Source organism: Salminus brasiliensis, chromosome 1 (assembly GCF_030463535.1).
Source record: "Salminus brasiliensis chromosome 1, fSalBra1.hap2, whole genome shotgun sequence".
Classification (NCBI taxonomy): Eukaryota; Metazoa; Chordata; class Actinopteri; order Characiformes; family Bryconidae; genus Salminus; species Salminus brasiliensis.
In genome coordinates this window covers 12243630-12269924 of record NC_132878.1, presented here as the reverse complement: position 1 = coordinate 12269924, position 26295 = coordinate 12243630, and the positions used below count along the sequence as shown (strand labels likewise).

Here is a 26295-nt window from a genome sequence, read left to right as displayed (position 1 = left end):
CACCCCATGCATGAGACTCTGACAGCACTGGGCAGCTCCTTTAGCGACAGGCTGCTTCACCCCTAGTGTGTGAAGGAGCGGTATCGCAGGTCCTTCCTTCCTGCTGCCGTCAGACTACACAACCAACACTGCTCCCAGAAGACCACATACACACACACTTAACTACACACACATGTTCATGTTCAGAGAACAAAGATCCCCCCCCCCTCCCATGTGCAATTTGTGTCGAGTGTCTTGCTATCCCTTTCTGCTGTGACACTGAGAATTTCCCCACTGCGGGACTAATAAAGGACTATCTTATCTTATCTTATCTTATAATACTCAACACTACACTACACTTTGTCTAAGTACTCTTGGAAAAGGAGGGTCTTCAGCAGGTACTGATTGGCTTTTGACCATCAAGTATGGAGGGGCTGGTCCATTCTTGGCTTTGTAGGCCAGCATCAGGGTTTTGAATCTGATGCAAGCAGCTGTAGGAAGTAGGAAGTAATTCACCTGAAATACAATTTAAAGTACTCTGAGCTTCTGATGGTAAGTTAACAGAACTTTAGACTCAAATTCTTGGTTTATTAATGTACTACTATAAGTTCTGTTTACTTAAACTGTATCGCAGCAACCCAGCTAGACATTTTTGGTTAGTAGAACATTTTATGAACAACCTTTGTTTTCTTGACATTCCAAGACCATTTTTTAAAATATAATTTTGTAATATATTTAATATAACGTTTTGATTTTATTATATATATATTTGGTACATCAGCCTTTTTTACACATTACAAATTGTACACATTTGGCAGGCATATTTTAAAAAGCAATGCAAGTTCATCACTTAAATGTTTTTATTATCAGTGTAAATTCAGAAAATAATCAATTCTGTGTTTAAATAATTGAAAATGGAAATTGGAAAATGTTTTATCACACATTCATGAAATATTATTTATCAGTGTGATTATGTATCAGTTAAATCAATGTTTGTATTGTTTCATTATTTTGGTATTACGCTTTCTCTCACAGGGAGGACGCATAAGAAACGTTCTAATAATGTTGGTTTTTAATCCATTGTTACTTCACACATTTCACACACCATTCCTGGAACCTTATTTCTGTTACATTACATTCTCTGCTAGCTGGAACATTTACCAAGATTTAGTCAAACTAATAACTGACTTTGTGTTTTTAGGTTAAATAGGACCTAACCCAACATCTGTTATTTAACTCATGTTACATGAACACTTCTATTTCCACACAACAGATGGGATTTCTATTTGTTTTTGTTTTTTATTTTGATCAAATGTACAGTGCAATTCCACTGATTTAGCCTCAATTTCTACTCAACTGAATTGTTGAGATGTAACAAAGTCATTCAGGGTGGTTTGGTGTAAAATGCTCTGTTCTAGAAACACATACAGATTCAGAATTGTGAACAGTGGTGGTGTACGACTAAAGGAAAACGGAAAACTTGTACTGTATGTTACATGTATTTCAAATGTTTGTGGGCACACCTTCTAATGAATGCATTCACACACTGCTTGTCTAGTCCTTGTAGAGAAGTACTTGTAGAGAAGCAATAGAATAATACTCTCTGGAGCAGATGAACACGAACCTACTGGCACCATGCCTAATGCCAGACATGGGCTAGATGGGGTATAAAGCCCCCAGCATTGAGCTGTGGAGCAGTGGAACTGTGTTTTCCGGAATGATGGATGGTGCTCCATCTAATACTTTTGGGATGAGTTTGGGAGTTGGGGATGAGGTGGGGTGGTGATCGTTCAACATCCTGACCTTACTAACGCTCTTGCTGCTGAATGAAATTAAATCTTCACAGCAATTGCCCTAAAATCTAGTAGAAAGCTCTCTGTGAACAGTAGACACAGTTACTCCAGCAAGAGCAGGATGAACTCTTTTTAATATCATTTATTTCAGTAGAAACAATGAATGAGCAGCTGTCCCAGTACACCTAAATGAGCAGGTGTGACCAGATGTTCATTTAAGCCTTAAAATGGATAAACAGAACCCAATTAAACAAATGCCAGAAAACATTATACTTTTTACATTTGTTTATTGAGCAATTTTATCCAACATTACATTTCTTTGTTTTGCTTCTTCAACTCAGCGATATTGGTGGAATTCCTTGCATGAACAGCTCTTTTTAGATCAGCATTTCTATTGGGTTAGGTTCTCACCATTCCAAAATGTTGGATTTCATCTGCTTTAACCATTGTTTGTAGACATACTTGTGTTCTTAGGGTCATTGTCTCGCTGCATGACCCACCAATGGCTTAGCTTCAGTTCACAGTTACCCTGGTACCCTGACATTCTTCTGTAGAATTTACTGGTACAATGTAGAATTCATGCATCCATTATCAGTTAAAAAGTTAACCAGTTTGATTTCTTTTGTTTTTCAATTTTGAACAGATGTGCAAAAGTCTGAGGAAGGCACCTATAATCGTCAGGTCCCCTAACTCTGACTACCTCTGCATATTGTGCAATTCCCTTTCTCCCTGGGCCAGAAAAAAAAAAAAAAAAAAGGAAGTGGGAAGGTGGGAGCTGAATTTTTTTTTTTAAAAAGTGATTTGCAAAGAGAGATATTGTGCAATATGTTAAAGCACCTGGGCCTTTATCGACCACTCAAGCAGTGCATATCTGCATATGTGGTATTTGTCTGCAACAGTGGTATCAGCCAATAGCAGGAACTGATTAACCTAGTATTTGGGATATTAATTAATATTATTCAATGTTATTTATAAAATAGATTTTTTTTATCATAATATCTTGGTGCTCTTGGGGGCCCCCTGGTGGCTTTGGGGCCCTAAGCATCCTAGTACATCGAGTATGCCTTGGGCCGGTTCTGAGCAGTGTTCATACTGGAGAATAGCAGCTTCCTTCTTGCTGTCCTGCCATGTACACTTTTCCTGTTCAGCGTTTGCCTGATGGTACATTTATGAAAACTGACAATACTCAATGCAAGAGAAACCTGTAGGTCCTCAGATGTTACCCTTGGATTCTTGGTGACCTCCCATAAAATTATTCATCATACCCTTGTTTGTTTGTGTGTGTGTGTGTGTGTGTGTGTGTGTGTGTGTGTGTGTGTGTGTGTGTGTGATTGCAGTTCACATGCTGCGGGAGGTGGACGCAGGCAGTCCAGCAGAGCTGGCAGGTATTAAGGATGGGGAGCTCCTGCTGGAGGTGAACGGGGAGTCCACTGAATGCCTAAGTCATGAGAATGTGGTCAGCAGATTTAGACAGAGTGGACAACAGGTCACCCTCACCACTATGACCCTCCACGGCCAAGAATTCTATACCATGGTGGGTGAGCTTTAGTGAGAAATCAGGAATGTAGTGTTTAATATATAATAATATTATGTTAATATTATTTTTAATAATAAAATATATATTAAATATTTAGGGTAATACTTGTAATAGGTCATTCCAAAGATTTGAATGACAGTTAAAATCAAATGAATTATTATTTATCAATATTTATTTTTATTCTGTTCTTTCTGCTTGACGTTTATCCTCAGCTGGGTCTGTCTCCTCTGCTCTTCACTGAGGACCATAGCTCTTCTAAAGAGCAGAAAGAAGAGTCTGCTGCACCTGAGCAGAGTGCAGCAGTGATCAAGCTGCCAGCGCCCCGGACTGAAGCTCAGGGGGAACCTCTGGTCGAGCCCAGTCTCAGACTGTGTGTGCTACAGAGAGGAGCTGTGGGCTTTGGTTTCCATTTGGGCTGCATCCAACAGAAACCTGGCATCTTCATCAACCAGGTACAGTATGCACCCTTCCGATCCCTCTAATAAGAGCTTTCTATTCAACCAGATATTATACACACACACACATACACAGTCTCCACGTGCCTTTTAACATGATAAAAAAAATTTTTTGCACGGAATCACAGCACACTGTGAACCTTTCAGATTCCAGATCATTCGCTCAGGATGATGGCTTTTTAATGAGTTGGGTAATAGAGAAACCTTTGTGAAACCAATGACTTATACCTTTGTTCACTTATAGATTTGTTGATATTTTCTGATGTAATTTGAGTTACATCATAAAATGCTTTGCGTGAACATTTCATGATGAATAGACCAAGAAGAATGGTGCAAAATATGTATTAAATTAAATCAGTATTACTTTCTAAAATGTTATTTAAAATTAAAAAAACAAATATATGGTATCACAAATGTTTGCTCTGCTTGTACACACTTTTTTATGGTACATTGTATACTATATGGAGTACATATTTAAAATGATGAGCTTTTCGGAAAGCAGCTGACTTGATACTATGCTCCCTATGCTGTCTCGTAAGTGAGGACCTTAGAAGGCAGTGTTATGATGAAGGACCCTGAAGTGCGTTTGAGACGCACTTCAAAGACAGCAATACGTCATGACGTTGCCAGGATACAGACAACTACTGTCAGCTGGTGATGTAACTAATTACACTTCTAGGACATAAAAAGACAAAATTTCAATTTAACACTGATAATGAATATTTTATTATTCATGTGAAACTACTTAAAAAATTTGAATGTAAACTGTGTAAATCACTCACTTTGCATTTACTTGTGTGCCATTTTGGTGCAACTCTTATTCTGAGACGCTTACAGTTCAATAATGTTACACAGGTAAAAGAATGTAGAGTGAGGAGACTTGAACAAGGACTCTTATTGGTATAGTGTGCTGTGTTTGCCCTTTTTGGGGAATTAAACCCTGCCACAGGAAGTGTGGTGTTGTTAGCCACTACACTACACCAACCACTAAAGACTACTGCATTATTATATTTACATGGAATTTGGCTCACACTCTTGTCCAGAATTACTTAAATTTGAATAAACCGATTAATAAACAACCTTATTTTGTAGATAATTATAACAGTAGTAGTTGCCATATTTTGTATAACATCTGTCTATATGTAATAAACATGTACAGCCAACACCCCCTAGCAATACCACTGTGGTCCATCAGGGGGCAGAGGCCTACTGGTCTATTTCAAGCTATTGAATTCTGTTACATATACAAGGTAAAATTTATCTGGTGTATTTACCAGATATGCTACATGTCCAAATGTTTGTGGACCCCCATTCTGATGAATGCATTCACCTATTATAAGTTGCTCCCATTGCTGACATAGATGTATAAACACACACACACACACACACACACACACACACATACAGCTTGTCCCTGTGGAGAAGTACTGTCAGTATCATAAAACCCTCTGGAGCATATAAACATGAACCTATTGGCACCATGCCTAATGCCAGGCATTGGCTAGAGGGGTATAAAGCCCCCCAGCATTGAGCTGTGGAGCAGTGGAACTGTGTTCTTTGGAATGAGGGTTGGTGCTCCATCTAATAATTTTGGGATTAGTTGGGGAGTTATGGATGAGGTGGGGTTGTGATAATCCAACATCCTGACCTCACTAGCGCACTGTTCGTGGAATGCAATCAAATTCTCACACCAATGCTCCAGAATCTTGGATTAACTCTTAATTGTCCTTGATTTTGGGATAAATTAGTAGGTGTCCCAAATTATTAGGTGTCCCAATACTTTTGTCCATATAGTGTAGTTGGTCCAGTGGTGGTTTCTCTGCACTGATAGATGGTTATTGGAAACCTACGAAATGCAACACTATAGTTAATATTTCCGATAAGGTGGCCATTAAATGTTGATTCCATTATTTGAATAACCCCTTAAATTCTTTTATAACATACAGCTGGCACCAGGGGGTCCGGGAGAGAGTTCTGGCCTCCTGCCGGGTGATGTGGTGGTGGAAGTGAATGGACAGAATGTAGAAGAAGAGTGTTTGGAAGATGTGATCTTGCTCATGAAGATAGGAGGATACTCTCTGTCCATGCTGGTGGTGGACAGACCAGGGTATGAGTGGATGAAGAAGAACGGAAAGCCCATCACTGCTGAGAAAGTCATAAAGGCCTCTGAGGTATGAGATACAGGCAATCTCTCTCACGCACAGACACACAAGCACAAACACACACATACAAATATTAAAGCAGAAGCAACTTCATTTATTGCAGGTAAAGGAGAATGTGAACCCCTCTCCCACACAGCCTCTGTTCTAATCCCTGAGACAAACACAAGTGAGGATCCAAAATCCTGAGGATTTTGGAAAACAATTGGGCTCCATGGGAGAACTGTGCTGAGAAGCCATCTAACATCACTGGGACAGACCGTGGCCAGACAGGGGGGATTGAGACGAGTGCCTCAACAATACTGTTGCAATAAAACTCTGCTGTTGTTTTGAGGAAGAGTGAGCCTGGGATACTCATGATTTCTTGACCAGCCATCTCTGTGACGATCTGTTTATGCTTGTCTGTGAGTGCAGGCTCAGTGATTATCTACACATCACTCGAGATCTTAAATTAAAAAGTAATATGAAACCAAGTACCTAAATAATGCAGAAATAAAGGGTCATATTTGCCATAAGCTGTGCTACATTGTGATTGATGGTATCTTACTACCCAGCCAACACGCTCATGTTGGGCTTGCATGAGTGGAACGTGGGCTAGATGGGTTCCAGGTGGGCTCCAGGTGGGCATGGGCGCTGAGTGGGTTTGTACATGCATTTTTACTGGGATGCAGTGAGGCCTCCCAAATGGGACTCGTCGATACAGCCTGCTTAATCTAGCATAGGTCCTAACTAGGCCCCATATGCAGTGCACAACCAACATGGGACCCATGTTTAACCCCTCCTGGTCCTAGATGCAGGGCCAACGTGGAACCCGAGGACACAACATTTTGGTTCTCAGTTGGGCCACCCATACAGGACCCACACAGACTTGTTAGCTGGGTAACTGGCAACTGTGATGCCTGTTAAATTACAAATAAGCATGCAGATGTCTCTTCTTCTCCTAAAAGCTATGATCTCAGTTTTTCCTTCAGATTTGTTTACATTTCAAGTAAAGAAATATGCTTTAGATCAGTGTCAGTATCTACAGTGTACTATTATTTACACATTAAAAATAAAGTTATTAAATAAATACATCCAATAAACATGAATAAACATGACTGGGAATTATTTGTCTTCACTGCATTTGACAAATGGCTAATATGCATAATATCAAAAATGTCCCCATTATATTGTGATGGACATCACAGTCCTGTACATGAGTGAACATACAGGAAAGTGGGATTTTTGAAACATTTTACTCCAGAAAAAGCAGAATTCATCTATTTTATATGTCTGCAAGAATTGATAATCCGTGGCCCTGGACTCCCCCTACAGTCAGGAAGTGCAATTCACGCTTTGAGCCACCCTTATTACACCCACTATATACATGCATTTCTGGACAAGCTGAGAGTTACAGATGTGTCACTGTAAGTCAAAGAATCATGTGGACTGAGGTGGTTGTTGTGGATTTTACACAAATATTACTGAGTGTTAGACAGTCCTCGTGAATGGTGGCATGCCCACAGTTACATACAGTGCTGTTAGCAGTGTGCTGAGCCTGTGCACCCAGCACCAGTCATCATATGGATGTAGTTCTTTTGGACTACATCCATATGTCCTCATTACAGGCCAATGGAGTATCACAATAATTTTGAAGCTATTATTTTATGGTACAAATACTACATAATGTTGCTTAAAATGTTAGTGCGTTTTTAAAAAGAAAATGCTTTCTACAACTGGAGATCTCATATGTGTTTCTGGAAGACTTTTGGGCCATCCTTCTGCAACACCATCGGGCTGGAATGAATGAAAGGATGAACTGCCCAGCTTGGAGCTGGACTTTGACTAGCTATTCAGCTATTTTAGCTATTCAGAGGTGGACTTTATTCCAAACATTATTCCAAAAATCTTGAGGGTCATCAAGCTGTTTTTGGTAAATGTGGACAAGCCTTTATGTTCCTCTTGGTAAGCAGTTAGTAAAGGTAAAGGTGCATGTATTTGTCATTGTACACTGTACAGCGAAATGTGTCCTCCACATTTAACCCATCTGTGGTCGTGAACACACACACTAGTGAACTAGGGGCAGTGAGTACACACACACCCAGAGCGGTGGGCAGCCAACTCCAGTGCCCGGGGAGCAGAGAGGGTAAAGGGCCTTGCTCAAGGGCCCAACAGTGGCAGCCTGCCAAGCCCGGGAATCGAACCCACAACCCTATTATAACCCTAGATAGCCCAGCGCTCTAACCGCTGAGCCTAGGTTAGTGGTTTTTACAGTGCAACTCTCCAATAGAGACCATTTCTTTCATCCTCTTTCTAATGGTGGAAACATGGAAACGGATCTAATCTGAGGCAAGTGACACATGACATTTTTTTTTATGTTTGTCCTGTTTTATTTGTGACGTTTCTGGATTTTGGCAGGCTGGACACTGGCTACTGTATAGGTTCACTCTTTTTTTGAGCTTGGCTGGAGTCCCAGAGTCTTATACATTGATTTGACATCCTTTCCTGACTGATACACTACATGTCCAAATGTTTGTGGACATCCATTTCTAAAGTATTTAATTTGCACTCATTACTGACACAGATACACACAGCTTGTCTAGTCCCTGTAGAGACATCCTGCCACTCTGCCACAAAGTACTGTTCTATGGAATGATGGATGGTGCCCCATCCAATACTTTTGGGATAAGATGGGGAGTTGGGGTGAGGTGGGGGTGGTGACCATCCAACATCGTGACCTTACTGACACTCCTTGCCTTCCCTGGACAGTAGCTAGCTACAATGAATGAGTAAATGCCCCAATACTTTACTGTTCATATAGTGTAAATTATGCTTAGATATGTAGAATAATATTTACACCCTTTCAACTTTAATTCGTGTAATTTTAATAATCGTTTCCTCAATTTCATAAAGTGTTCCCTCCGTCTGCCTGAAACTATAAACAGAGTGAACGACCTATTGATATCTAGGGGGCGAATGGAAATGAGAAATGAGAGTGGCGGATTGTTAGCTAAATTAAAAGAAGCGATTTATTAAAGCAAGGGGTCGTTTCAAGTCTCTAAATATTATCATCTGCCGTGATGCTTTATGAGCTATTTGTATTCCTAGGCCGGTTCCCAAATGTTTCCCAGCCTGCATAGTGCACTACGAGGGCTACTCAAACAGTGCACTATGCGTCTATTTGGAACGTAGCCTTACGGGTCCTCCCTCAGCCCTGGTCTTGTCCCAACTGTTAGCTACATGTCTAAACTCATCGACCAATTTTATCAGCAATTCCGTAACACTTTGTCTGCTTGTATTTCACACGTTGATATAATAAGTCGAGGTACCCTTTGGGACAGTGGTTTGGCTGTTTTCGGGTTTTGTAAGCCTGTGCGCAGTTTGTGTCAGGCGCTTGTTTAGCGCTCTCTCTCGGTAGAGGTCCTTCGCTGTAGGTGACATTCATTTGAAGGGGCAGCGAGTGTGGCGACGAGGCAAGAAACATCTCTCTGACGAGCAGCCATGGCACAGGCCGTACAGAAACTGGTTGCCAAAGTACCTACTTTGGTTGGGGGTGAGACTCTTTGTGTTTAGTTTGAGCTAAAGCGTGCGTTTGTCGAGGGGCGGCTTCTGTTTAGCCGGTTAGCGCCTCTCTCGGCTGTGCCTGCAGGAGAGCAATGGCCGCGGCGACTCGGGGAGAAGCTATGGAGATCTGTCAGCTCGGGCGCTGAAGGCCCAGAAGACATCAAGCTATTCTCTAATATCTACGAGGACTAAGTTTACACCTTAACTGCCTATTTTAAACTGCATTTTTATTTCCTAGAGCTTTAGTGTTTGGCACATTTTTAAAAGGTTTAGCTGGCCATGAACGAAAGGCTGTGCTGCTATTAGACATGTGCTGATATTCATTAATACGGTATACCGCGATATCCCGCGATATTATTTTCAGTTTAGTAAAAATGTGATCTCATGCTTTATATGATGTTTGTACAGCTGTTCTAGTGTTTAAGTCTACACACATTCACGGCTAATGTTAAAGGTCGCAGTGCTGTCTATTGTGTGCTCTGTCCTGCCAAGAGTATCAAGGGTTCCTTCACCTTGGCTCCTTAAAGGATAAAGGTAAAGGATAAAGGTGCACGTATTTGTCACTGTAAGTACAGTGAAATGTGTCCTCCGCATTTAACCCATCTGGTAGTGAACACACACTCACACACACACATGTGTTAGGGGCAGTGAGTACACACTCACACCCAGAGCAGTGGGCAGCCAACTCCAGCGCCCGGGGAGCAGAGAGGGTAAAGGGCCTTGCTCAAGGGCCCAACAGTGGCAGCTTGCCGAGCCCAGGAATCGAACCCACAACCCTGTTATCGATATCCCGGCGCTCTAACCGCTGAGCCACCTCTGCCCCTAAAATCTAGAGGTTACCGAAGGCATGATGCCCCTAAAATCTAGAGGTTACCGAAGGCATGATGCCCCTAAAATCTAGAGGTTACCGAAGGCATGATGCCCCTAAAATCTAGAGGTTACCGAAGGCATGATGCCCATTGCAACTGTCAAAAAGATTAGGCTACCAGCTTGAGAAGACTGTGCTGTGCAGATATCAGACAAGACAGATTTTGCTGAAATGTGTAACAAATGACCTTCAGGATGGTACATTCTCATAAACCGATCTTTAATGTAGTGTTTTCTTCTTGATGCAATACAGAGGTGGGCAATTTGGTGTAGGAATAGATGATGCATTTATTTACAGACTAAATGCATCAGTAGGGATGTAGATTCTTATACACTACTATTCAGAAACTCTCCCTTATTGAATGCAGTTATTTTTATTTAACATCTGCTGCTCTTCGTCTAATTGAATTAGTCTAATTACACTGTTTTTAAATAAACCTGCAGGTGATCAGTGTTTACAATATTCTCAATATGCTGTGTATTGCGGTGCGATTAAAACAGTCATATTGCCCAGCCCTAATTTGATGATCTTAAACTGATCTTAAAGGATATCAGTGCTTTAAGAACTACTAAAGACCAACACATTTCACTACAGATAGCATAATAATCATGTTTAATTGGATGTAATGCAAAAAACTTGAATATAAAACACTGTACCAAGTATTTAGATAGAAGTTTTCAAAATCTGCTTCCAATAGTGCCATTTCCTGTGTTATCTATATCTATATTTTTAGCCACTCTCAGCACTTTGTTTTTTTTGTTGTTGATAAAATGTCCAAATGTAGGGAAAGGGTAGGTAACCTGGTTATGTTTTTTACATGCCTACTTAATATTGCTGCTGATCATCTGACAAAAAGGTTTCTAAGGCATTTGCTTGTTTATTAAACCTTTTAGCAATCCTACCACATCACTAAAAATGTGTGTTGTGGAATTCCTCTGGCATGGTCCCAGTGGAAGCTATCGGTCAGTAAACAATGATGGAGAATATTGTTTTAAAAAAAAAACTCATTCTTGAGAGTTTAAGATGTATCTAATTTGCACTTCTGAACTTTATCGAATATCAGTTTCCTGGCTGAAGCATGACTATGCTAATGGGGGAAAAAAAAGCCTTACATGGTTTTAATAGCAGTCTTTACAGCAGTCTTAATTCAGCCCTGTAGTGACCAGTGTCTCCAGTGTTCAGCAGCCTCAGTGTACCTTAGTGTGCACTATTGCTATTGGAAGCAGCAAAAACTTTTGTGGATGAATGAACATGATTTCCATTTTGTTCATTTTTGCAGCTGCCGTGACCTACTCCAAGCCCCGGTTAGCAACATTCTGGTATTACGCCCGTGTTGAGCTGGTGCCCCCTTCCCCAGCTGAGATCCCCAAGGCAGTGGCAGGTGTCACTGACCTGATCAAAGCCTTCCAGTCTGGACGTCTCGGTCAGACCACAGTCAGGGTGAGTGCACCCGTTCAGAACGTTTACAGTAATGTGACATGGTGTGTGTTTCAGACAGGTCGTAATCTGTGATGGGGTTGATGCCAGAGTTTTGATTAACACTGATCCCAAGTGCAGTACAGGGAGAGAAAACACTGTAGTGTCTGAACATCAAATGCAAACATTTACAGTATTGGATTCAGTATTGGATTTTTATTAGTAAATGAGGTGAAAAATACAAAACAGCCCAACTGTCTAAAATGAACAGAAAATAGGTTCTGTTTATTGCTTTTAAAAGCATAAGAGACACATTATTGAACTAAACAGCTTACCTGCATGTCTATAATGTGTATAGACCTCCTATTCTATAATATCTAAATCTCTTTTAAATAAAGATTTGAAAGTATCAACAGAGAATTGGTTGCCACATTGCAGTACTTAAAATGTACTGAACCTTCACTCAACTGAACACTCAAATAAGAACTCAAATGGGTATGACATTTGCACAGTGTAGTGCACCATAAGTGGTGCTTACAGCCTTTTCCAGGTAGATAAACTGCAGCTTGACGTTTGTCAACTAGATTAACTTTGAAGTCATGAACAAAGACAGAAACTACATTGACTGAAGAAAATGGATTTAATACGACCTTCTGTCTGTCAAACTCTTAGACAAGTCTTGTCGCTTAAATGGCTTATAATGAATACTGGGAAAACGTGCGTGGATTAAGTTGTGGTTAAATCAGGTAGTAGGTCTATAAAACCGCTAGTCTGTTGTGTTCTACATTTGAGAGTATAATCAGTCTGAGGGCTTAAGGGTGGAAAATGCTGTTACTATACTAAAGTCTTATTGGAAGATTTGTACTTAATGTTGCATTGAGTGTCCAATGCTGATCGCATTCTCAGACTCTGTTCTCATTTTAATTATAATTGAGTAAGATTTACATTAAGATACTTCGAGAACCTTTCAAGTGTCACTGTTGCTTCAGACTAAGATTTTGACTTTCACTAAAGTAAAAGTAAAACCTTCTCTGTGCTTTCATGAGGCTGTTTTGTAGTACAATGACCTTAACCACTAAATAATTCTGTTTTTCCACAGGATGCTTTCAGGAATGGCCTTGTTGCCACAGAAGTTCTGATGTGGTTCTACATTGGCGAGATCATTGGCAAGAAAGGCATTGTTGGCTATAATGTGTAAATGTGGACTGTCCTTGTTGCTTGTTCCTTTGTATTAAGTTAGCACTTCTTGGAATCCAGGAACTAAATAAATGTCTATTGTTAACCAACAAACAGTCTGAAGTCTTTTACACACAGTACAAAGATGGGCAATGTCATCTGTTGATAAATTCTCACATACACGGATCTCCATTCAGTTAACTCTTCTTAATCACCTTCATGACCTGAGTTATTAGTATATGCAGGTTAAGGCCTGCCCTGTTTGATGACTGGTGTGACTAGGCTTTTTAAGGTATGTTTGTTTTTCTAGTCTGGCTCGAGATGGCCTGTTTTACAAAGCCGGATTTAGACTACAGTGTAAAAACTACAATAAAGTATAATGCAGAAACTGCACTGCACACTTATACTAAATTTGGTTTGCTTAGCAATGAGTTAAAGTTGTTGGTATTTGGATGAACCCAGGACTACACTGCACTCAACAAGCTGTTATTAAACCACAAATCCATCATCACAGAAGAACCCAATTCGTAGAAGGTCTGTATACAAAAAGCACTGAATAGACTTAAAAGATCATGCTATAATGGACATTTCTTCACGGTCTCGGCTCTCCGACAACGTCTGCACAACGTTTCCCAGATATCTGCGAAACTCCTGTCGTACATCTTCAGCATCCTCCTCTAGGTTGGAGTGAATAAGGGGCAGCCTATTCAACTGAGAAGCTGTATGGAGGGAAAACACCCAGAACATGGATTTCTAATGCTCAGTGCTCTGTTGTCTATTTTGTGAGAAACCAAATTAAATAATAATAATTAAAAAAAAAAACAGGACAACACAGGTTTACCAACTACTTAGTTTTTAAGCTTGCCTGCATACCTACCTAACTGAGGGCGTGACGTATCCGCTCCACTACCAGGTTTATGATGTGCTATGAGCAGGCACTGGCCTGCCAGTAGGCCTTGTGAGGAGATGAATGTGGAGTACCAGGTTTCCACTTCCTTGAGATGACTTGGAACATCAGGGTTAAATATGATGACCACCCCATTGGAGTCTTTCATCAAAGCTGGCCAGCATGCTTCAAACCTGTATTAATGATATTGCAAGTGATAAGAACTCAAACCTTCAGACTTGGATGTCTAATACTGCAATTTTAAAAAATAGCAATGAATTATTTTTAAAACTGAGTGATAAGACATGATGTTTTGATTTCTACTATTATCAATATTGTAAGGTTATGGAGAAGAACTTTAAAAGTTCATGTTAAACTGAATTTTCACAGCTTTTTTAATGTAAATATGAGCTTACAGCTGGTTTCCCTCTGCAAAAACAACCTGCTTTGAATTCCCTGATATTGTGATGTCAACAACTTAAAATAAATATAAACACACACACACACACCCCATCCATTAAAACTGCAACATGGACTGTTTTTTGAGGGTGCAATTAAAGGCAACCAATCAGGACTGAGCCGTTTACATATCTCAGTCTTAAAGACACAGTGAACAAAACAGCTTGTTTAAATCTAAGTGATCAATAGATGGTGGAAAATAGAAAATCATGTAGAAAATTAAGTGTTTTTGATACAATAAGCTACATGCACTTCATGAGAAAAATCTCAATCCCTTTTAGCCTAACATGCCATCAGCAAGATCTAATTTTGAGGTGTAAACTATAAAATGTTCTTAGCAATAATATCGGACCTATACATTTGTACCTATTTTAACTAGTTATATTGCCAGCATGACATATCCTTAACATAGCTGTGGTATTTCATAGCTGTGGTAAGTAGAAACTGTAATTGCAGAAATGTAGACTATAATTTTGAAATTTAGAAAGATCCTTTTAATCTACATTTGATCTGGATGTTATATTCAAGGCTGAACTTGGACACAAAGTTGTCCATCTTATTGGATCCCTCTTTGAATCACTACTGCAAAAAAAAGTAATCCAGCACAAAAATACTACGTGCATTAACTTCATTATTTTAAGATGAACTGGTTTCAACTTGGTTTCAATGTGGGCACTTGCTCATGATAAAGACCCCTTTACTGTGTAAGAGAGAAAGTAACTAAAGGCAAATGGAAAGAACACACACTTGAAATCTCCGGCACAGTCCCACAGTTCCACATCGCAGGCAGAGTCTTTGGAACCGCTTCCCAAATTTTGTGACTCAAACTCCAGTATCCTTACAAAGACAACAGCATATGTGTCCATGTTGAGAGACAGATCATATGATTCTGGGTTCTTTAAATTGGATTTCTGTTTTATCTGATATTTGGTTTTCGTATTAGTCTCACCTCACTCCTTGTGTCGGACTGTAATCTGTCTCAGTCGTCTCCACCGTGTCAGACAGAAAATTTGCCAATACGGTCTTTCCACACTGTCAACGTTAACATTACAGCACAATCATTGCCAAAAATATCACTGCTAAGCAAAATAATAATAATAAAAACAACCTTCAGCATGCTGTTATTACGAGATGTTATGTTGTAATTATTAAATAAACTCTGAGATATTGAGATATTAAATATCTCATTATCACAAGAAAATATCTTATATGAGGTAATGTGTCACTGTATTTTCATAAGTATTCAAACACTATGAAGAACCTTAAACACAGATGTAAAAAAAACAAAAACAAAACAAAACTATTAAATCTAAATAAATCTTGCTTTGTTTAAAACAGGGCATATCAAGCAACATGTTAATACTAGCTTATATCATATCACATAATAATGTTACATGTTCTTAAAATCATAATTAATCTCCTCATGAAGAGATATTGTCTCATAATTACAATATATTGTAATAACTATGACAGAATGTTATTTTAATGTCTCATAATATCAATATACTTTCTTGTAATTGTAAGATATTTTGTTATAGTTATTGTCATTTTTACAACATAAGATATTCTGTCATAATTATGATGAAATGTGTACAACGTATCTCACAATATTCTCTCATAATTATTAGGTATTCTGTCATAATGACATGTTTTACATCTCATAATAACAAGATATTGACATTACCTCATAATTTCAAGATACTGGGTCATAATTTTGATAAATCATGAGATACTTTCTTGTATTTACATCCCTTTGACAACATATTATCTCCCAAGATTCTTTCTTAATTAGCTACAAGATGTTCTACCCACACCCTGCACTCGGTCACTTTATGATTAATACAGTATATATATATATATCACTGCTATGGACAACATCACTAGTCACTTTATACAACAGGAAGACATAAACATACATATTAATATTTAGCTCCACTCTCTCTCTCAGACTATACCTGTCTCATAAATGTACATATCAAACATTTCTACAGATCCCTTCTGTCTTTGTATATTCTGTATTTTGTATTTATATAGCTAATATAATTTTTATATAACTTTATTTTTAATATGTTTAGTATGTATACAGTTTGTCCTCCTGTAGAGCATCAACCTGAGCCTCACCACAAGCATTTCAATGCATACATGTCCTCACACGTTGTGCAGATGACAAATAAACCTGAAACTTGAAACGTCTGTTATAATAACGACATGCTTTGTGTTTGGACCTCATAATAACAAGATATTAATAACGAGATACTTCCTATAATACGACAGAATATGTTGCTTTTAGAACATCTCATAATAACGACATATTTTCTCGAAATATAAACATGTTTAGCTTCATAACCCTGATCCAGATTCAGCTCCTGCTTACCTCGCTTGGTCCAATTAAGAGTATTTTTGCCTTTAACATCTTTTAGAAGTTAGGAGAGACAGAAGAGTGGACTCTGTTTACGTGAGCTAGCTAACTAGCTAGATGACTAGGTAGCCAGTTAGCTATAGCTAACGTAGCTAGCTAGTTATTTAGCTAGCTAGCTACAGTGTTTTGGGTGAAGTCCGCGGTGTTAGATTTGTCTTGGTGAGTGAAATGCATAGTAATCCGTGTAAGAAAACAATACACGAAAAATCCTCGAAGTCAAACTGCCCTCACATCTAAACCTAACCGTTAGCGTTAGCAACCACAGAAGCTAATTCGCTAGCCAGCGCTAATGTACACATCTCGTTGTCAAGGTGCCGCGTTGTAAACGACTCTCTCCGTTCACTTCCACAGATTCGCCACTCTGCATTGTAGACAGACTACCAGCCTGCTTTCAGCCTTCAGCTGCGCACAGGACACATGTAGATTGCGCTGATCGTTGCGTGTGAGTCCAAGTAACTACTCTTAATGTGTAACTTATTTTAAGATAAACTCATACCTACTTATTTGAATCTGAGACGAAACGGTTCCGTGTTTACACGCAGTTGCAGTTTCAGCAAAGGCGGTAGCACTAAGCTCCTGCAATTCAGAGGTCCACACCAACAGAGGGCAGACCACGAAAATGTAAGATTTATTAGTGGGATAGTCACGTTTGAGGAAAGATGAGGGTGTTGTGGATGAGGTGGGGTGGTGATCATCCAGCATCCTGACCCCACTAACACTTTTGTTGCTGAATGCAATCAAATCTTCACACCAGTTTCATTCCATCAGGCTCTGCAGCTCTTCCCAGTGGGGGGATAGATGAGATAGATGAGGACCGAGTCTCTTATGTTTAATCATAGGTTTAATCTGCATTATTAACACTTTACTGTACACCTGCACTCCTGGACACTACCGACACTTTACTTAAATACCAATATATGCACATATTCAATATCGTCATCTGTCTGCTGATTCCCACTCCTCCTGCACATTTTTAATTCCTTTTTTTTTTTTTATAACGGCACTGCCTTTCATGTCAGATTATTTTTATTTATTTTATTTGTTTTACATTCATTTTATTTATTGTTATTATTGTATTACTGTGCTGTATTGTGCAATTGCTACTGGCTGCTAAATTTCCTTTGGGATCAGTAAAGTATCCATCCACCCATCCATCTACCTACCTACCTATCTACCTATCAATGAGTATCAAGAATCTAGCAGAAAACCTTCCCTGGACGTTAGAGTGGACAGTGGTGGCTCAGTGGTTAGAGCGCCGGGCTATCGATAACAGGGTTGTGGGTTCGATTCCTGGGCTCGGCAAGCTGCCACTGTTGGGCCCTTGAGCAAGGCCCTTTACCCTCTCTGCTCCCCGGGCGCTCGAGTTGGCTGCCCACCGCTCTGGGTGTGTGTGTACTCACTGCCCCTAGTTTACTAGTGTGTGTGTGTGTGTGTGTTCACTACCACAGATGGGTTAAATGCGGAGGACACATTGTGTGTACATTGTACAGGGGTGCTACTAAGGGATTTTGGCCCCCATGAAAAATATTACACAACTCTTACCATTCTGCCAAAATACTCAATTAATACATTTTCTGGAACAGAATGGCTCTGTTCTTATCATCTCCAATGTAAATAAAGTCAGTTGGTGGATTTTGCTACATGTTACCAGTATACAAACCATTCTGAACGAATTTATTTACATCTTAACCATTGGGTTTCATGCAATATTTGAAAGAGGGATGGGACTCCCCTTCAATCCCTGGGGTAAGGTCTTATCTGCACTTTTCCAGCAAAAACAAACTGGACTTATCAGGGCCCAGTTTCCCAAAAACATTTTACTGTTGAAATCATCCTTACTGGTAGAGAGAGTGTTCAGTTTGTGCTCACTCTACCATTTAAGAACATCATCTTTGGGCTCAGATGTTTTCTGGAAACCCAACCCAGATAATTATCAGGACTAATAATCAGTATGTTAGTGCCTGGAAATAAGGGACTGAGAGCCAACTGCGTTGCATTGCCCAGCTGTACAGAGAAATGCTACAGCTGCAGTGGTTGTTCAGCAGAAAGGTGATTCAGAACGTTTACTTGAGAGGTTTGCTGGCCCCATCTCTGAAGTTTCACTGAAGGAACACCAAAGGAAAGGGCTGGGAGCGTGTTTCCTTCCTAAAATTCACAGACACAGTGCAGACTGGAAGAACAGTCAGTGGCAAAAAGCCAGATGTAAGTAGGTTGTGTAGATTTGCCTAGATAGAATAGTCGTACAATGTTCATTGTGTAAATGGCTTGAAGAATTTGGAAGCTGAAGTGTCTAAATGAATTCGTGTCAGTGTAACTTAAATCTGTCATGAAACTGGTGGAGTTAATATCAAAATGTACCGTTAATTAGTAAGTTAGTTCATACTGTGTCATTTTAAACATGATAGGGGCAAAATTCTTGTTTTCCTGTAATCTGTCATCAAAAAGTAATGATCTGCATGCCTCTGAAATGTCTTTTGGCTACATCTCCATGCACCAACGGGTGGGGAAAATTAATGTTAACCAATAACATCATGTATCATGTTTTATTTTCTCTCCCTCCCACCAATGAAATACTGTACTAGCCCAGTGACCCATCCTAACGCTGGATCATTAGACATGTTGGATAGTAAATATAATTACAATTCTGCATTGTAGACAATGAGTACCCTGGCTCCTATCATCTCCACTGTAAATAAGAGTTTCCCTGCCAGTTTTCCTACAAATCACCATTTCACAAACCATTCTTAATGACTTTGTTTACCTCTTAAACATTGAATTAAGTTTAATTTTTGAAATGGGGTTAAAACTCCCTAATGAAATGCTGAGCTGGCTCAGAGGCCCACCTCAATACCATGTTTCATTTGAGAATATGGCACAGTACAGAAGTAACGTGTTGTAATTTCATATTTACCAAATATCTACTTGTGTAGATGCTCAGAAATAGCAGTTATTTTCACCACCACAATTGAACCCTTTCAACAGAGATTGCAGTTGACGTCTAAGCGCCATTGTCCAAAAATAGCATTTACAATATACAAACACATGTTTGACAATTAAAAAACCTTTATTCAGAATATCAAGAGGTCATTGAATAACACAAATAGGCATGTGGCACCTGGTGTTTGGATAAATACAAGGTTTAGTATTTAAAACAATATTAATAGAACAGCATAACATGGCAAGGCTTGAGTTTAGATTTTAGTGATTTTCTGTCTACACTCAAATGGTCATTTTAGCAATCATAGAGGAACCACTTTTAGTTCCATAAAGAACCATGTTTCTTAAAAGAACAACCTATAAATTGGTACCAAACCTTTACATCAACTAAAGGTTCTTTAGACCTTCTAAAGGGTCTTCAGACGTACACATCTCTATTACAAACATGGTTCTTTATGGCACCGAAAGTGGCTCTTTTGTGGCAGCGCTTAAAGAACCATTTGAAGCATCTTTTTTGTGTAGGCCTTAAGGAACTGCTGCGATTTGTGAATCAAATTAGTTTTAAAAAGTGTTGCTTTTTCACAAAGTAAAACTGTAATGGCTTCAGTGAAGGCTGAAATTGATATAAAACATAACATATGGCGTAGAAAAATAGCAAATGAAAAACAAACACTCTTGAAAATATCCAGTCCTTCATTTGGGACTCTTTCTAAAAGATGCTTATAAATCCTTATGTTCATTTCAACTGGCAGATCTTGACAGACGTTCCGACACCAAATCCGGGATACAGGGGCTCAGTAAACATGGTCTCGAAGCGATGCAGACATGTCATGGTCTCAGCAATGCTGTAGAAGGCCAGAAGCCCAGCACTGTGATCCAGGTAGACCCCTAGCCTGGGAGAGTGGGGGGCGCTGATGGCTTTATCCACCCTGTTATGCCAGGCTGAGTAGCCTGTGTCGGAGCAGAGGAGGCTCCAGGACTTATCGTTGTACCCCAGCAAGCATAGGGACCCTTTGCCCTTACGGCTAATGCCCCGATAAGCCACTCCCACGGAGAACTCTCCGTTCCACTCGATCTCCCAGTAGTAGCGGCCACCGGACAGGGCCTCGCGGCACAGCACCTGGGCGAAACTGTCGAAGCGCTCAGGATTGTCCGAGTAGGGCTGCAGGTTGCGGGTTCGCGTCACCTTTCTGTTGCTCTCAGACAGGTAGAGCTCTTTATAGGCCGTGCTGGGGTCCAGTCGGAGCTGGCAGAAGTCTGCAGGCAAGGACAAAGAAACTCAATCAATTCCAGTAGGTTGCACATGTAAAAAGTGACGTTTCTTGGCCTGGTTCTTGGGTCTTGCGTATGGTTCTTAAATAGGCCTTTACATTGCTTAGAGGTTCAGAGAGTTCTTTACACTTGCGTATCACTTCAAAGAATACCTTTTGACACTGTTATTTGTAAGAGTGTAGATTATGAATGTCTGGACCACACAGGGCTATTGTATAGCATGTCTTGTACTATTGTTAGAGGAGGGCAACTAAGAAGTTGGGAAGCATTGTGAACTACAAGGGACTGTATGTCACCTGAGAACGATTGGACTCATTCAGCCTAAAGAAAGCACTCTTTGATATAATAAGATAACCTACTTACATTTCAGAAACTCAGACCGGCTCCTGGGTTGTGAAGGAGGGGCGCTGTCCACGGAATGAACCTCTTTGACTAGACGTACAAGAGAAAATACAAAGTAAACATGTTTATACAAGTACTGTATACGTGCTGTTATATCAGCTGCCATATTCTCTGTCGTGACAAGTTTCACGTCACCATGTATTATAATGATTTACCGTTATTTAGAACATACATTTATATATATGAATGCTAAAAGCTTACCTCGGCTGCTCTTCTCTCGGACAGTGCGGTTCTCCAGAGTGTAAACAGGCACTTCATTCACTGTAAGACACCAGAAAAAAGGCCTGTGTCAGGGACTTCTGAATCACAATCCATTTGTTATTATTGGATGTGAAATACAGCAAGGAGTTACACTTGCAAAGCTGCCTAATCAGCAGTTCCAATCTCATTGCATAACACCTTCCCTTGGACTAAGGGTGTTTGTAAACGGCTTGCTTTACCCTGTCAGAGCAGTTCCTACTGTGCACCACACGCTGGTCATGCTTCCTAGCACTATTTGCTTTTTCAACTTGATCACATGGCAGCCCGGTGTCGCCTGCATTTTTTTGCAGCCGGATTAATGTCCTCCTCATATTAGATGCTTGTTAAGTTAAAGAACAGAAGGTCATGGTTGTGTGAAAAAGACCACAGTTTTTATACTGTGTCCTTTTCCTTTCCTATAGAGAAGAATCAGGGTCCCTATGTCCTAGTAAAATGCCCCCATCTACCACTACAGTTTGTTGAGTATTTGTTCACTTCCATTTACTTTATTTACGTTCAGTTAATGGAAAGACAGTAGTACTGTACTGATTAGCACATGTTCCATTAATTCTCACAATGACTACATGCTTGCAGTGGTGTCGGTAGTGGTGTTTTCTGACCTGACTTTGAAATCTTCAGCAGTTCCTCCCTGCCCAGCTCCTCAAGCCTCTCTTTGATTTCTGCTACAGCTTTCCTGGCAGTGCTGAATGAGAAGTCCGGGTTCAGAGACACTTTGGGAATGAATCCGTCATCAGTTGGGGTGCAGAGATAGTTGAAATTCTGGAGGAAAACAACAAGTGGTACTGATCAGAAGAGCACTGGTAGGGCGGCTTGTCTAAAATAACCAAAGCAGGCTGTTGAATCCACTTAGCAAAGTATGATTCCTTTCTCTGCTGATAAGATGAGGACTAATCTATTGTCAATAGGCTATTTTGGTTAATGAATCCAGTAATTCAGTAGTGCTAGAGAAGTTCTGATAGTGGTATACAATCTTAGTCCTACAGTACCTCTGCCCTATTGATTTGGGTATTTTCCCTGCTGGAACACACCTAAACCTCAAGGCCTTTTAAGTGAAAGTGTAAGGATAGGTAAAAGATATAGAAGCAGAGGTACTCCATGATCAAGGTTGGGAACCACTGCAATAGTAGAGCTATTTTTCTAGATCAGAAGCAATCAGATCAGACCATTGGTCTCTCTCTCTACCTGTAAGAAGTGGATGTGGTCCTCAGTGCTGTAGAGCTGCTTCAGGCCTGTCTCCTTCTTCTTGAGCTCCTCAATCTCTTGCTCCAGGCGTTCCATAAGCCCTTCAGCCTGGCTGAATGCCGCCTTCTCGTTGATGTTGATCAGCTTGGTGACTTCTGACCTCATTCTCTCAATGGAGGTGATCATCTCGTCAAACATCTTCTTGCTCTCTGCCATGGCCCTCTGAGCCGAGCTCTAAAAGACATTTACAAAACACTTTAGCCAAAAATAACGAAGGCCTAACCATTGGCTGATTGCTCAAGCCTAGACCACAGCACAAGAATGGAATCATGTTGTGTGTTTTGTTTTTAATATCTGAACTTGGAACAGTCTTCCATGTCTATGCCTGACCTTCAGCATCATGCCTCAGTGTATATTAGTCCGTTAGTTTCAGGCACAATGTGTCAACAACTAGGCTAGTTTCTATTTTATCAAACAAAAGGACACTTATGGCCAAGCCTCAAGGTTTATTTGTTTTCCCTTACCCAAAGCAGTTATAGAGTTACTAAAGAGATAAGATTTCACCCCCAGGCCACTGTCATTCATGGCTGTATAAAGCTCTGCCCTTGGGCTTTTTTTGTTGGGTTCAGTATGTTACACTATGCCTTTGATTTGAGCACCGGGCACCATTTTATAAAGATATTATTATAAAGATTTAAGTCGAAATTGTGGCCTACTTTCAGTGAGTCCACAGCTGTCTTCAGTTCCTCCAGCTCTTTGGTCCTCTGCTGGCATTTTTGCTTGATTTCTGCTTGGGACACTCCGAGAAGTTTCTGGAATACACAAAACAAGACAACGCTCCTTGATCACTGTTTGAATTACAGAGCTGATACAGCTCTACCTTCATGGTCACGTTGACTGCTTGTCTTTCTTTTCACAGTATTTTTCAACATGTCTGTGTGAGCTTGTCCAGTTGTTTGCTGAGGTGGAAACATTCACACCTAGAGTGCCTGTACTTCATTAGTAATCACTGTTATTTGCAGAACCTGCTCGATATGGGCACCTTTATCTGTGAAGACAGAGGGAAGAAAAGGGCGCGCAGGAATGTCAACCACGTCAAGAATGCGAAACTGGCCAGGCCCGCCTTGTGGAGAGGCATTTCAAGGTGCATATGCCCTGGCCCCTTAGAGAATGAAGAGGGGCCTTTAGGGCAAGGTTTCAGCAAAAGCCCACCGAACCATTCTTCAAGATAAGCTTAAAGGAATGTGGAGAATCTGGGAAGGGGGTGAATAAAGGGAGTGTGTGGTGTGTGCCTGTGTGTCTGTGTGTGTGTGAGAGAGAGAGAGAGATGAAAAACAGGGGGTCTTAAATCTGGGATAAGATCCCTCTGGTCCCAGCAGAATAAACAAACCATTTGCAGTTAGTACCTGCTGGTCCTTGCTCTGGCAAAGGACAACGCAAAGCATTGAGGTTCCTTCATAGTTTAGCCAACCGATGCTGCATCAATTGCCAGCAATAACGAAGACCTGATATTAAAAAGTAAAACTAATATATGTGGACTATTTACACTTTTTTTCTTAACATAGACTGGTATCAATGACCCTATGAATACACTCTCTCATAATACACCCTTTTTAAACTGATCTTAAGGTTCCTGCCTGTAGCGAACCTCTAGACCACCTTCAAGAACAGAGACAATCGAATAGGGCTCTTCGGAGATTTCAGAAAATTCAACACAGTAGAAATTGGTGAAGGAAATGACTGCAAATCTGCAGTCTCAACATCTCCCAATGGTATGTGTCTGCTGAGGTGGGTGATGGCTGTAGCAGTTTCGCAGGAGTTCAAAGTACAATCTCTCTCTCCTTCTGATAGTGTGGGGGGATGGGGTGTGTGGGGTGTGTAAGCTCCATCCTGATCTCCACAGACTCACATTCCTTTATCTGTGGGATCTGCCTCTCCCTGTAACTTACCATCCCTTTCCCATTCCGCTCATTTCCAACTACATAAAAACTATTCTTCTCTGAGACAAAAACACACACAGAACATTTCCAGAGCAAAGCCCACTCAGAACACGTTTTCAGCCACTTAACCTTTGACTAACATGCAGCAGGGACACTCCCTGTGTGGTTTTGAGCTGTCCGCCAGGGTGTGACAACTCGGCGGGAAGTACTGGTGACTTTTGTTCCAGTAGTTGTCCCTCTGTTCAGTATGTGTGATTTCATCATTGCCATTACCCTCTATGCTACATTTTGAGTACATTTTGTACTCCACTAGCATATTTTGGATCCCGTTAAACTGGTTTGACAGAAAAGTCATTATAGTGTTTCGTCAGAAAGCCAGAATTTAAGATAAGTCTGGGATACTTCAGCAGATCACTACAGACATCCAACCATCTCCTCACTCTTCATGCCTACTACAACTACAAGCTTTTGCACCTGGACTCATGCTTTAATTCTTTGCTTGCATATCAATTCACAAGTAATTGATGGGTTTCTAATTCATAATACTGACTCAGTAATAAGCATGCAGTCTAATGGTTAAGCCCAGAGACACACCTCAGTTGTTGCTACTGTAAATAAACCACTCCTGCACTTCTCAGTATCAGCTTCTGCCTTAATCACAGAGTCTCACTCCGAAGAACTCACCTGTTTCTCGCTCCTCTCTGCTTCAGCAGACACTATATCATGTCCCTTGTGCTCGCTCACGGTGCAGATGGCACAGATGCACATCTGGTCGGTGCGGCAGAAGAGCTCCAGACTCTTTTGATGCTGTGGGCAGATCTTCCGGTCCAGGTTGCCCAGCTCGTCCACCAGCTTGTGCCTCTTGAAGGTGGCCGACTCGTAGTGGGGCTTCAGGTGTTTCTCGCAGTACGAGGCAAGGCAGTTGAGGCATGACTTGACAGCTTTGAGCTTCTTGCCCGTGCAGAAGTCACATGGGACGTCAGAGGGACCGGCAAAGCTTCCATTGCTCGGAGGCGCTAGAGGCAGGTTGAGGTTCAGGCCAGTCTTCTTGATCTTCTCGGCCACTTTGGTCAGGGTGGCATTGGGCCGGAGCACTGGCCTCTGCGTGAAGGTGATCCTGCACTGAGGGCAGATGTAGATGCCTGTGTAGTCTGCCTCATTCCAGTAGCCACTGATGCAGTCCATGCAGAAGCTGTGGCCGCAGGGAATGGCCACAGGGTCCCTAAGGAGGCTTGCGCACAGGTGGCAGCTGAAGTAATCCGGAGACATGGGCTCAGCCATGGTTACCTTAGGCAACGGCCTGAAGGTGTCCAAACACCTGTCTACGGGAAGAGAGTCCGTTCACAAGTGAGAATGGAGAAGGAGAAGCCAAAGTCCTGGAAGCTTGCAGCTGAGGGAACGGGACAATCGGAGACAGGACCTACTTGTATTTCTGAATTCCACAAGTTATTGATTGAAAGCAGACGGAGCCCTCCCCTTCCTGCAGGGAGAGAGAGAGAGAGTGTGTGTGTGTGTGTGTGTGTGAAAGAGAGAGAGAGAGAGAGAGAGAGAGAGAGAGAGAGAGAGAGAGAGGGAGCGAGAGAGAGAGAGCACAGCCTGGTTCAGACAAAC

General features: G+C 40.9%; 4 protein-coding genes across 8 annotated transcripts in view; 2 read left to right on the top strand and 2 right to left on the bottom strand.

The window, feature by feature from the left end:
- The window catches only part of nherf4b (NHERF family PDZ scaffold protein 4b), a 111682-nt gene extending 105244 nt beyond the window's left edge, over positions 1–6438 (top strand). For 4 of the 5 annotated variants that reach the window (XM_072668963.1, XM_072668796.1, XM_072668879.1 and 1 more), the window contains 4 exons: positions 3110–3306; positions 3522–3761; positions 5711–5935; positions 6030–6438. In XM_072668963.1, the coding sequence (XP_072525064.1) occupies positions 3110–3306; positions 3522–3761; positions 5711–5935; positions 6030–6074 (707 nt within the window). In that variant the 3' untranslated portion in view covers positions 6075–6438. Of the gene's footprint in view, positions 1–3109; positions 3307–3521; positions 3762–4303; positions 4419–5710; positions 5936–6029 lie in introns of those variants that run through there. The other variant, XR_011978297.1, reaches the window with a different exon arrangement.
- A 2872-nt stretch (positions 6439–9310) lies between these two features.
- atp5l (ATP synthase, H+ transporting, mitochondrial F0 complex, subunit g) lies at positions 9311–13040 on the top strand. The gene is made up of 3 exons (XM_072668423.1): positions 9311–9455; positions 11614–11774; positions 12850–13040. Exons 1-3 carry the CDS (start codon positions 9404–9406, stop codon positions 12946–12948), a joined length of 312 nt encoding a protein of 103 aa, XP_072524524.1. The 5' UTR covers positions 9311–9403; the 3' UTR covers positions 12949–13040.
- Positions 11957–16996, bottom strand: ift22 (intraflagellar transport 22 homolog (Chlamydomonas)). The gene is made up of 5 exons (XM_072668295.1): positions 16646–16996; positions 15221–15303; positions 15019–15108; positions 13804–14006; positions 11957–13645 (listed from the first exon to the last, which is right to left on the bottom strand). Exons 1-5 carry the CDS (start codon positions 16682–16684, stop codon positions 13497–13499), a joined length of 564 nt encoding a protein of 187 aa, XP_072524396.1. The 5' UTR covers positions 16685–16996; the 3' UTR covers positions 11957–13496.
- A 2739-nt stretch (positions 16997–19735) lies between these two features.
- Positions 19736–26295, bottom strand: ftr82 (finTRIM family, member 82). The gene is made up of 7 exons (XM_072692782.1): positions 25369–26295; positions 23461–23556; positions 22745–22978; positions 22162–22321; positions 21503–21562; positions 21263–21331; positions 19736–20884 (listed from the first exon to the last, which is right to left on the bottom strand). The coding sequence occupies exons 1-7, from the start codon at positions 25963–25965 to the stop codon at positions 20364–20366; spliced, it is 1737 nt and encodes a 578-aa protein (XP_072548883.1). The 5' UTR covers positions 25966–26295; the 3' UTR covers positions 19736–20363.